The following is a 13,066-nucleotide window of genomic DNA, read 5'->3' as shown; positions in this document are numbered from 1 at the left end:
CTCCGTAGGCAAGCACCATGGTCTTGTAGCGGATGCGAGCTTCAACTGGAAGCCAGTGGAGAGAGCGGAGGAGCGGGGTGACGTGAGAGAACTTGGGAAGGTTGAACACCAGACGGGCTGCGGCGTTCTGGATGAGTTGTAGGGGTTTAATGGCAGAGGCAGGGAGCCCAGCCAACAGCGAGTTGCAGTAATCTAGACGGGAGATTTCTCAACAGGGATGCACATTCATTCAAATTACAGTTTGGTTTCTTTTCTCTCTATTTTTTCCTCTTTCCAGGTTTCGGCAGGAAAAGGGAGATCTTGATTAGGGCACTACTCCGGAATTGCCGAGTTCAAGGCACTTTGGATCACTACCCCACCCTTAGCTGGAAGGAAATACTGAACATGGTGAAAGATTTGAATGATTGGCAGAGACTGAAAACAATCATTCAGAGGGACAACAATAACAACAGCCATTTTGTTTAGGCCTAGATATACATATTATATGATATAGCATTCATTGGCAAACTAACAAATGAACAGACTAGAAATCAGTATCCAAGGATGAAAAACAAAGGTGAAAGACTGGACATCTTAGTGAAGCAGTTGCAAAGGTTGCTTCCTTCTTCCCTCACTGTTGAATCAACATCCTGTGGTGTGTGGCGGGCCAGAAGATTGAAATTCTTCCTGTGTGTAAGGGCTGGATTAATGGATGAGGTCACACTGCCATGTTTAGGGGTGACTAACCACAGGACAAATGCGTTGTCAAATCCACATCCAACTTTGGTTGGTATTTGATTGCTTTGCCATACAGGAAGTCAACTTCATGCAAAACCTGAAATGCTATTGTTGATTGTTGTTTGAAAACTAGATCGAAATTATACAAAAACTGTGTGTGTTAATGATGTTTTGCCCACCAGCAATGTTGATGTAATAATATTATGCTGACAAAACACATGGGGAAAACATAAATACCAGGTACCGTACTTGAGAAGATGTCTCCATGTCATAAAGTGGATAAAGTCCCTCCATTGATAGAAGGGTAAAACAGATCATCGGTCAGATAGGTCATGGTGTTATGGCAGATGGACTGGACTGTTTGTTCTTTTTATAAGGCCTCAGATTATCACACAGGCAACTACCAACAGCTATATACTTCAAATCAATGACTCAACATCAACATTTCCCCGGCAGTCAATGCCTGGCAAGAGGGAAAACAAAGCACTAAACAGAACATGGCTTTGTGTCCATTTACACACAGTTAAAACATTCACTACATTTCGGTATCACTCACTCTTTATTTATGTCTTTGAATTATCTGACATGTTTTATCATTACTTTACTTTGCGGTAAAGATGTGGTTGAAAACCTCAAGATCATTTCTTACTATTCTCAAAAGTCATGATAGCACTATATTTTACAGTACAGTTTCCACTGGTATTTACCTGGTATTAACTAGGACGATGGCCGGAATTTAATCCAATCACGCTTCGTCGACAATGCACCTTTAAAAGGTAATTTCCGATTTAGCCGACATATGCAGCGTTTACTGTGAATGCGTCGCAAAAGCAGGGAACATTGTCTTTAAAAGCTGTATTATTGACCAAGCACGATTAGATTTAATCCCAGCCTATGCAAATATTATTCTCTGGTACAGTGCCTTGCGAAAGTATTCGGCCCCCTTGAACTTTGCGACCTTTTGCCACATTTCAGGATTCAAATATAAATATATAAAACTGTATTTTTTTGTGAAGAATCAACAACAAGTGGGACACAATCATGAAGTGGAACGACATTTATTGGATATGTCAAACTTTTTTAACAAATCAAAAACTGAAAAATTGGGCGTGCAAAATTATTCAGCCCCTTTACTTTCAGTGCAGCAAACTCTCTCCAGAAGTTCAGTGAGGATCTCTGAATGATCCAATGTTGACCTAAATGACTAATGATGATAAATACAATCCACCTGTGTGTAATCAAGTCTCCGTATAAATGCACCTGCACTGTGATAGTCTCAGAGGTCCGTTAAAAGCGCAGAGAGCATCATGAAGAACAAGGAACACACCAGGCAGATCCGAGATACTGTTGTGAAGTTTAAAGCCGGATTTGGATACAAAAAGATTTCCCAAGCTTTAAACATCCCAAGGAGCACTGTGCAAGCGATAATATTGAAATGGAAGGAGTATCAGACCACTGCAAATCTACCAAGACCTGGCCATACAAGGAGAAGACTGATCAGAGATGCAGCCAAGAGGCCCATGATCACTCTGGATGAACTGCAGAGATCTACAGCTGAGGTGGGAGACTGTTGTCCTATGGACAATCAGTCATATATTGCACACATCTGGCCTTTATGGAAGAGTGGCAAGAAGAAAGCCATTTCTTAAAGATATCCATAAAAAGTGTCATTTAAAGTTTGCCACAAGCCACCTGGGAGACACACCAAACATGTGGAAGAAGGTGCTCTGGTCAGATGAAACCAAAATTGAACTTTTTGGCAACAATACAAAACGTTATGTTTGGCGTAAAAGCAACACAGGTCATTACCCTGAACACACCATCCCCACTGTCAAACATGGTGGTGGCAGCATCATGGTTTGGGCCTGCTTTTCTTCAGCAGGGACAGGGAAGATGGTTGAAATTGATGGGAAGATGGAGCCAAATACAGGACCATTCTGGAAGAAAACCTGATGGAGTCTGCAAAAGACCTGAGACTGGGACGGAGATTTGTCTTCCAACAAGACAATGATCCAAAACATAAAACAAAATCTACAATGGAATGGTTCAAAAATAAACATATCCAGGTGTTAGAATGGCCAAGTCAAAGTCCAGACCTGAATCCAATCGAGAATCTGTGGAAAGAACTGAAAACTGCTGTTCACAAATGCTCTCCATCCAACCTCACTGAGCTCGAGCTGTTTTGCAAGGAGGAATGGGAAAAATGTCAGTCTCTCGATGTGCAAAACTGATAGAGACATACCCCAAGCGACTTACAGCTGTAATCGCAGCAAAACATGACGCTACAAAGTATTAACTTAAGGGGGCTGAATAATTTTGCACGCCCAATTTTTCAGTTTTTGATTTGTTAAAAAGGTTTGAAATATCCAATAAATGTCGTTCCACTTCATGATTGTGTCCCACTTGTTGTTGATTCTTCACAAAAAAATACAGTTTTATATCTTTATGTTTGAAGCCTGAAATGTGGCAAAAGGTCGCAAAGTTCAAGGGGGCCAAATACTTTCGCAAGGCACTGTACTTACTTATCAGAATTCAACAACTGAGGGCATAACAGAAGTTAACATTCAATGCTATATTTCGGGGGTATCCTGCAAATGGGGAGTCAAGGTCAAATAGTCAGTCAGTGTAGCTAAATCGAGTAAATCAAACTTGTTAAGGCCATAACTGCACTCTTTTTCAACACGCTCTCTCAAGTTTGCCCCCTTCCCCAACCAACCCATTCAAAGACTTCTTCAGTTCCATAACTTTCTGTTGCCTTCTTTTTTTGTCTCTCCATAAAATATTTTCTTGCCAGCAGAACAGCCGTTCATTTAGAGACTGACTGTGGTGGAAACCGGGTTGCCAGGGGCCTGTTTGCCGACAAAAGTATTACTTCAGCACTCAAGTCTGTGTGGTGGTAGTCCAGGTCATTGGTGTGGAGAAATGGTTACAGTCTGGTACAAAAGCGACTGGAGTGCATCTAATAACTATTTTTACACTATTGTTCCGACCCAAACAATATAACGTTAGATCGGATATTGTCTTTCCACGCGGTCCTTTCCAGCACGGCTTTAGCAACTATGGTGGATATGTAACCAAGCCAGCACAAGCTTGTCAGAGAAAATGATTGACCTAAAAACCCCACTTCAAGGACTCAGATTAAGCCTACTCTTGGATAAAAAAGGAGCAATGGAAAATCTCCATTAAAAGTGATTTTAAGTACAGGAGTACAACCAGCCTAAATGTATTAGATAAAACAGAACAATTCATGAGACCTGACAACGCACTTTCAATTTCCTTTCGTTTGATACAGCCACGGGAACACAAAATGATTTGCTAAATGTTTTTCACAGTTCATGTGTTTGTAAAAGGTCACTGGCACAATGACACCACGTAGCTATGCTGAAAATATAACACATTTATGAACTAATGAACCAGAGAGCTCTGCCTAATATCAGGTCATGTGATAGACTAGAGTCCTGTCTAGGGGACGTACTTGTACATCAAGCCGTCTCACGCTACAGAAACAGGAGAACTGTTCTATGACCAATTCTGGGTGGAACAAGGCTACTACTTTACTCTGGCTAAAATCAAGGGTCACAGGGATTCAACCAATGGTAATCGTACTCCCCTTACAGTATGTCTGAAATCTTCAGTTGAATGTTACTGTTCCTAGATCCTTTGAGACGCTATCAACATTTGTTATTTATTGAACCTTTAACTAGGCAAGTCAGTTAAGAACAAATTCTTATTTACAATGACAAGCTATCCCGGTCAACTCTGTGCCAATTGTGTGCCGCCCTATGGGACACCCGATCACAGCCGATTGTGATGCAGCCCAGGATTGAACCAGGGTCTGTAGTGACACCTCTAGCACTGCGATGCAGTGCCTTACGCCTTTCGGGACCCTGTTACAGTTCTACCTACAATTTCCATTATCAGCACACCAGGCGCAATCCATACATTTTGCCATATCTTCACTCAATTTAAAAAATATGATGAAGCATAACAATTTCAAGCTAGCAGTACATGACACAAGAATAGCAATCAATAACGTTGACTCTGTGATGTTTTATCAATTCAGTCATCCCATGACTTAGTAAAGCCAATAGACCAGAGGATGAAAGTTCAAGTCTATCTCACGGTCTTTCCTTTTCATTCTGGCTGCTTTACAACATTGGACAAGGTGTCAGCAGTCAGTCAAATCTACACAACGCTACATATTAACAAACGGCACACATTCATCCAGTCGTATCCACGTAGCTGTTGTGGCCAGTTTATACCCTTCAAGGGAGCAAAACTGGACAAATTCTGACCATTGCTGTAGATTTGATGTTCTATTAATGAAAAGGGGACTTATATATATATAAAAAACGTATAGAAGAGAGACACTCAACAACACAATAGTGCATTCAGACAATTATTCATAGAGAGGCTGAGTTAATGACTGATATTTTCATGTGGCAAAGACCACATTCTCTTTGGGATGAGAGAAACCCCGACAAAGATGTCAACAAAGACAGCAGGACTATTAAAAAAAGTTTGTATGATAATGGTAACATTGGCATGCTCATTTCTCATTTTTTTCTATTGCAGTCTAAACTGGGGTTCATCGTAATGAAAATATGAAAATTAATGTAAAAAAATGTTTTTAGAAAACAAGTAATTTTTATAGTAAATATACTAAACAAGAGCAAACAATATCACACAATGACATACTCTATAACTAATAGTAATATATGCCATTTAAAAAAATATATATACTTATACTAACTGTGTAAAAACATATTGTTAAGCGCTATCATTTCCTAGAATTTGGCTCCTTGAAAGTGTATTTTCATGGGAGGGCTGGACAAAAACAACCACTCCCACTCCCACCTTCCCTGTCCCCTCTCATGCTATTGTTGTCCTGACTACCCGCTAGGAACTAGCATGCATGCCGTTTAGATAGCATTGTGGATTGTGTGTTTGTAGACAGAGGGCCTTTTTCAAAAACATCTATTTAGTATTTTATTGTCAACACTAAATGAAATTCATCCTTTTGCCAGATCACAGTGCTGCCATACTAAACGTGACATATCCACCACTAACAGTTACCGTTTCCTTTAGGATTAAGACACCCAATTTGTTTTATTTTCTCAGAAGTCAAAGAACAATAATGAAATATAATGCTCTTCATCCACATAACATTACCCTGATAAAAGAACTGCCAAATTCAACACAGACAATCCAGAATTCTCTCTCTAGACTCCACCATCTATATGCTGACAGAGAATATAGCATAGCAACACCTATAAAGAAAAGGCGCCTGCAGCCTCCAGCATTCACTTACCTTGAAGCTGTTTAAAGCGCCCTTCTAACATGTTGTAGTTGAAAGCCACCTGAGCGGGGAAACCAGAGCCCGGCTTTGTGAATTGTACATCTTTCCCACCCAACTCCCAGTCCATTTCCATAGTTCCAAACTAAAACTGGGACCCACTGAAAGACAATTTTCCCTCAGAAAAAACAAGCACAGCAAGGCGAAAAACGTAGGGAAGTTAAGAAGGGATCCAGTGGGCTCTTTTAGCCTCCTACCACCACCACCCTTGCTACACCACAAGCCCCAAAAAAATAATCCAGTAAAAGTAACAAAAGGAAGGAATGTTCTCAAGGACACTACTCTTCCCAGAGCAGCCACTGAAGGAACCGGAGTGGAGAAGCTGGATCTGTGTCAGATAGGGGTCACAACATGCTTCTTCTTCTCTCTTGATTAGTTCAGTCTTCCCTCTCAACCCATTCAAAAGCAGCCTCCGCCCCACCCCCTCTAGGTTGTGAAGCTGCTCACCCATTCAGGAGTGCACACTTTTGAGTGGTATTGCCCACCCCCAAAAAAAAAAAAATCACTGTACCTCATCCTCAACTGGCAGACAGTTAAGAAAGGTGTCCAATAAAAAGAGAGAATGAAAGGGGTTTTCCTCCCACACAGCACACCTTTCATAAGTCTGGAGGGAAAAGTGGAGGAGGGGGATGGGTTTAGAGAGGGAAGAGGAGTTTGTAATTCCGTCACTGGCTAGCCACGGCCTGGGAGCTCAGTGATGATGTCACCGCCTCATGTCCATGCAGTGGGGAGAAAGAGGGAGGACGTTGGGCCGTACTAAGCCCTGAAGAGAGGGGGTAGAGGGAAGCTAGCCAGGATACAAGCCTGCCAATTCCCAGCATTGTTGTTCAGACAGTGACAGAGGAAAAATCTGGCCATTCCAGAAATGTATAAATGCTGGTTTGAAATAATGTGAGCGACCAATGTCAAAAAGTGACCATACAAACATCCTGTTTCAGAGGTGAACTGAAAGCCTCCCCCCTCTTTCTTCCTAATGGATGAATAGTCCACATATTGGCCCATGAATGGTTGCTTCCCAAACAAAGGAGGAGCACAATCAACCAGTTTCCACTAGGCAGAACATCACAAAGCGAAAAGGATTCTGATTACAAATCAAACATAAATAGCCAAGGTACCGCAGCAAACACTGCCAGGGAAAGGACAGACATAGATTTCTCTCTAAGCAGAGACACTTTCTATAACAGTTATTATTTCATATTCTGAGCAAGTCATTAAAAAAAAGTATGGTCACACAAACAAACAAAGTAATTGTAAAGTCCAGATAATCCTAGTAAATACAACCAAATGTAATCCATACAAGACTCTGACAAAATGTTTTCCATAATTATTCCCCTTTGGATTTAGCCACGGACTCAACCATGTTGCCTTATATTCATGGCAGTCTCAGGAGTTCTCTGCCACAGAGTATTTTTGCTACATACAGTAGCAGCACCATCAACAATATCCCATTTGTCCACCTGTTCATGAGAAAGCCTTGTGGCGAAGGAGGTGGCCACAGTTAAGCTACCTTATATCTACTCCTCATGATGTTATGAATTCATGCTCATCTCAATACCACGAGTCTTGCAGTCATTTGTTTTCCAGCAACTGTGCGAAAAGACTAATCAAAATCATTACGACAATGGACACAGGGAATGAGAAAAGGCCAGAAGGGACACCGTCTGTCCGTCTTTCTGCCTCTCTGACTGTCTGTCCAACCTTAGGGCTCTGCATCTATGTACAGTAGTTCACGTGCTTGGGCTGTTTTGATTGAGGAACACATGCTAATAATGACACTAGAATTCCCGTAATATAAATTATATTATTATGTGTTAAATAATATTATATTTGTTTTATCACAACAAAGCGTAAGGGAGGGGTAAAAAAATATATGAGCAAATATACACTGGGTAAAAACACATGACGAATATACTTTCCTAGTTGTACAGAGCCAAATAAAAGTTATGAACTGTAAATGGCACAAACACACGACACATTAAAACTTATGGGCAGGTGGGACGGTAGCGTCCCACCTGGCCAACATCCAGTGAACTTGCAGAGCGCCAAAGTCTCAAGTCTTAGCACTCAAGTCCCAAGTCAAAAACAGGTAAGTCCGAGTCAAGTCAAGATCGACAAGTCTCAAGTCAAGTCTCAAAAATTAAACTTTGAGTTGAGTCCTAAACAAGTCAAAATGTTCACCAAATGTAAAACCATTTCATATTTTTAACAAGAGTAAGAGTTAGTATATTATATTTACGCAAATCATCAACGCTTTTAAAAATATATTTATTATTTTCCAAATCAAATTCATATTTCCATGGAAATACATGGGTAGCCATGAGGAAGACCCCCCCCCCCCAATAGCAATCGACTATCAAGGATCGCAATCGGGCGATGTAGGCTGGTACACAATCGCCTAACCTTAACACACACCCTCTCTGTGTGTGGTTACAGTAGGCTAACGTGTGTCAATGGTTTAGGAATAGCAGTAACATCAGGCAGGATTTTGACAACCAACTGCCTAGCCAGTTGTACCTCAATCTTGGGTGCAATGATCACGTTCCCGCACTGACTCACTGTGTGGAGGCTCACTGATTTAACGTTATGTTAGCCTACATGCTACACTAGCAAAGTTATAAACTATATAGCTGTCGGCTATATTAGCCACGACTTACCGTTCTTTGTGCAACTTCAAATGTCGAACAAAGTTGGAAGTTATTGCGCCTCAGTCTGTAATTTTCTTCCCACATGTTTTGCAAGTTGCAATCCATTTTTTGTTGATACAGCGTGGTCTTTATATCCGAAAAATAATAATTTGGGGTATCATCTTTCCAAGGGCTCCGTCTGAATTCACCCGCCGACTTTCCTCTGCACTACCACGCCCAACTTTTTCTCATCTGGTACAATTTGATTGGCTGATGTCTGATTCAAACTGTAATCAGTTAAATGAAGAGTTGATGCGCTGCACACTTTTTTTAATAGCATCATTTTATATATTTGGGCTTGGGGAGGGTATCAAGTCAGTTCGAGTTAAAAGGCTCAAGTCCAAGTTAAGTCCCGAGTCATTGGTGTCAAAGTCAAAGTCGAGTTGCAAGTCACCTCTGCTCCCTACTTTACATAACCTCTTTATAAAAGCCTCTTCACCGAGACCTGTAATGCTCGGTTTTAAGTCAGATTCTTAGACAAGAAAAATACATACATCCTTCCACATGACTCACCTCATAGGAATTACTATGAAACAGAAAAAGGAAATAGGGTGGTGACATAGGGGTGTGGGTTTCTGGGTGGGTTTCTGTGATGGTCAACCTCTGCGATAATCATACAAATTGAAAATACCAAAATATTGGAGAGTGAAATCTCTTTAAAAATGTCAAATTGAGTTGTTCATAACAATTACACAGTCCTCCATTCCATTTCCTTGTGGCAAGGTTAATGTATATATGCTTATATTTTAGTTGGATGTGAAACAATAGCCTTTGCTGAGTCTTTGCTGAGCTTATGGAAGTAGCTTCTTCTCAAACGTTTCACATGATGCTTACAAAGAACGAATGAGGTCAGAACAATTCACGGAGAATGGCCAAGCCCACAGATTTGCAGTAAGTGGAAAACGTATGCACCAAAATAAAACCTTGCTTTTCTAACTTACCTTGAAATAGGACACCTGCATACAGATCTCCAATCTTAATTTGATCACTCTGTGGTCGCAGAGAAGCAGGAACAAATTTAGATAGAGTGTGTGTGTGAAGAGTTCAGTAGTTTGCCAAAAGTTTTGAATGACATTAATTTCCACAAAGTTTGCTGCTTCAGTGTCTTTAGATATTTTTGTCAGATGTTACTATGGAATACTGAAGTATAATTACAAGCATTTCATAAGCGTCAAAGGCTTTTATTGACAATTACATGAAGTTGATGCAAAGAGTCAATATTTGCAGTGTTGACAATCTGCCCTGGCATGCGGTCAATTAACTTCTGGGCCACATCCTGACTGATGGCAGTCCATTCTTGCATAATCAATGCTTGGAGTTTGTCAGAATTTGTGGGGTTTTGTTTGTCCACCCGCCTCTTGAGGATTGACCACAAGTTCTCAATGGGATTAAGGTCTGGGGGGTTTCCTGGCCATGGACCCAAAATATCGATGTTTTGTTCCCCGAGCCACTTATCACTTTTGCCTTATGGCAAGGTGCTCCATCATGCTGGAAAAGGCATTGTTCTGGATGGTTGGGAGAAGTTGCTCTCGGAGGATGTGTTGGTACCATTCTTTATTCATGGCTGTGTTTTTAGGCAAAATTGTGAGTGAGCCCACTCCCTTGGCTGAGAAGCAACCCCACACATGAATGATCTCAGGATGCTTTACTGTTGGCATGACACAGCACTGATGGTAGCGCTCACCTTGTCTTCTCCGGACAAGCTTTTTTCCGGATGCCCCAAACAACCGGAAATGGGATTCAGAGAAAATGACTTTACCCCCAGTCCTCAGCAGTCCAATCCCTGTACCTTTTGCAGAATATCAGTCTGTCCCTGATGTTTTTCCTGGAGAGAAGTGGCTTCTTTGCTGCCCTTCCTGACACCAGGCCATCCTCCAAAAGTCGTTGCCTCACTGTGCATGCAGATGCACTCACACCTGCCTGCTGCCATTCCTGAGCAAGTTCTGTACTGGTGGTGCCCCGATCCCTCAGCTGAATCAACTTTAGGAGACGTCCTGGCGCTTGCTGGACTTTCTTGGGCGCCCGGAAGCCTTCTTCACAACAATTGAACCGCTCTCCTTGAAGTTCTTGATGATCCGATTGATGGTTGATTTAGGTGCAATCTTACTGGCCGCAATATCCTTGCCTGTGAAGCCCTTTTTGTGCAAAGCTATGATGATGGCGCGTGTTTCCTTGCAGGTAACTATGATTGACAGAGGAAGAACAATGATTCCACGCACCACCCTCCTTTTGAAGCTTCTAGTCTGTTATTCGAACTCAATCAGCATGACAGTGCTCTCCAGCCCTGTCCTCGTCAACACACCTGTGTTAATGAGAGAATCACTGACATGATGTAAGCTAGTCCTTTTGTGGTAGTGCTGAAATGCAGTAGAAATGTTCTTGGGGGATTCAGTTCATTTGTATGGCAAAGATGGACTTTGCAATTGATTGCATTTCATCTGATAACTCTTCATAACATTCTGGAGTATATGCAAATTGCCATGATACAAACTGAGGCAGCAGACTTTGTGAAAATTAATATTTGTGTCTTTCTCAAAACTTTGGGCCACGACTGTCGATGTTGCTTTCGCAACAGCTAATTTAATATATATATATTTTTTTTAATTTTACCTTTATTTAACCAGGCAAGTCAGTTAAGAACAAATTCTTATTTTCAATGACGGCCTAGGAACAGTGGGTTTAACTGCCTGTTCAGGGGCAGAACGACAGATTTGTACCTTGTCAGCTGGGGGGTTTGAACTCACAACCTTCTGGTTACTAGTCCAACGCTCTAACCACTAGGCTACCCTGCCGCCACAATGGGGATCTTACAATTTTTTCTGAATATTTAAACACTAACAGTGGTCCTTGAAGTACTATCTCTGAAACCATTAACACTTGGAGCCAATGCATTTACCAAGGGTGCCAAACTGAATGCACATTCTCTGCTTTACACTCAGTTTGTAATTTAATAACACACTTCTAGCAAAACTGTAAACATTGGTCTCTACATTGCTACACTATTTTGCCAATTGCCTTTCCACATTGACATGTGGAAACACATTCAGATAATTAGTTCACTTACAAGTCAGAGCTTGAGCACTATAAATAGACCACAGGTAAACATTTGGTTTGGACAACAATGGAGACCAATATTGGACAAAGAGTAAGAGGGGTGAGAACTAGAGGAGGACGAGGAGGTGAAGAAGTAAGAGGAGGAGGAGAAGGAAGAGTTGAAGTAGGATGAGGGAGAAGGAGAGGACGGGGAAGAGGAGTCAGGAATATAATAACTGATGAAATCAGAGCGACCGTTGTTGACCATGTTGTCAACCATGGGATGAGCATGAGGGATGCCATGGGATGAGCATGAGGGAGGCTAGGCAATGGGTTAAACCAAATCTGAGCCTCTATACTGTTGCATGTATCATCTGGGTATTTCAAAATGAGAACCGGTACATAACTAAGTGCTGTTGTCTTACTGCTACAGTAATATGTACTGTACTTTCATAATGAGAAGGATCTATCACTAAAACCATTCAAATGTTTTTACAGAACTGCAAGAAAACCAGTATCTGGTTGAAGAGGTTGACTATTCACCCCAGAGCAGGAGCCCCACATTGTAAATATGGTCATTTCAAATAACTGCATCAGACTCAGAGGACTGTAGGACCACATATTGGCAGATAACACCATATTCCAAAACGTCAGCGTGAGTCTCTTTACACCATCTTATCATTGGTACTAGATCTGGAAGTGTATAGTGCTACGTCATATTAACTGATCCCTGCCTTTTCGTACTGTGCTACATTGTTGTCTTCTTTCAGAGAGTCGTGGAGCTAGAAGCAGATGCAGTGCATCGTGAGCTAATATATGTGGACGAAGCAGGTTTCAGCCTTGCAAAAACAAGGGGCCATGGGCAGAAATATCAGACGACACCGTGCCATCATCAACGTCTTGGGACAACGTGGTGGCAACATAATGTGTGCGGCTATTAAATTACAATAAATGTATATTTATTTATTTATTTTTATTTCACCTTTATTTAACCAGGTAGGCAAGTTGAGAACAAGTTCTCATTTGCAACTGCGACCTGGCCAAGATAAAGCATAGCAGTGTGAACAGACAACACAGAGTTACACATGGAGTAAACAATTAACAAGTCAATAATACAGTAGAAAAAAGGAGAGTCTATATACATTGTGTGCAAAAGGCATGAGGTAGGCGAGTGCTTCATAGGCCTAGGCTACCTTAAAACTAAGATACAAAACAGAAAATTTGATTTGATTTGAACAGTGTTGTGACTGACAGGATTTTAAATGGATTAGATTGC

At 41.3% G+C, this 13,066-nt stretch overlaps 1 protein-coding gene across 2 annotated transcripts in view; it reads right to left on the bottom strand.

Annotated features, from left to right (window-relative positions):
• LOC118365729 (spectrin beta chain, non-erythrocytic 1-like) overlaps positions 1-13,066 on the bottom strand; it is a 97,154-nt gene that overhangs the window by 68,068 nt on the left and 16,020 nt on the right. The window contains exon 1 of one of the 2 annotated variants that reach the window (XM_052490178.1): positions 6,029-6,735. The exons of the other annotated variant lie outside the window; for it this stretch is intronic. Coding sequence (XP_052346138.1) covers positions 6,029-6,149 — 121 coding nt within the window. The 5' untranslated portion in view covers positions 6,150-6,735. Of the gene's footprint in view, positions 1-6,028; positions 6,736-13,066 lie in introns of those variants that run through there. 2 annotated transcript variants of the gene reach the window in all.

The sequence above is a fragment of the Oncorhynchus keta genome, chromosome 32 (genome assembly GCF_023373465.1).
Source record: "Oncorhynchus keta strain PuntledgeMale-10-30-2019 chromosome 32, Oket_V2, whole genome shotgun sequence".
NCBI classification, from domain to species: Eukaryota; Metazoa; Chordata; class Actinopteri; order Salmoniformes; family Salmonidae; genus Oncorhynchus; species Oncorhynchus keta.
The sequence above is the reverse complement of the archived record's forward strand: the minus strand, read 5'-3'. Positions and strand labels throughout refer to the sequence as shown.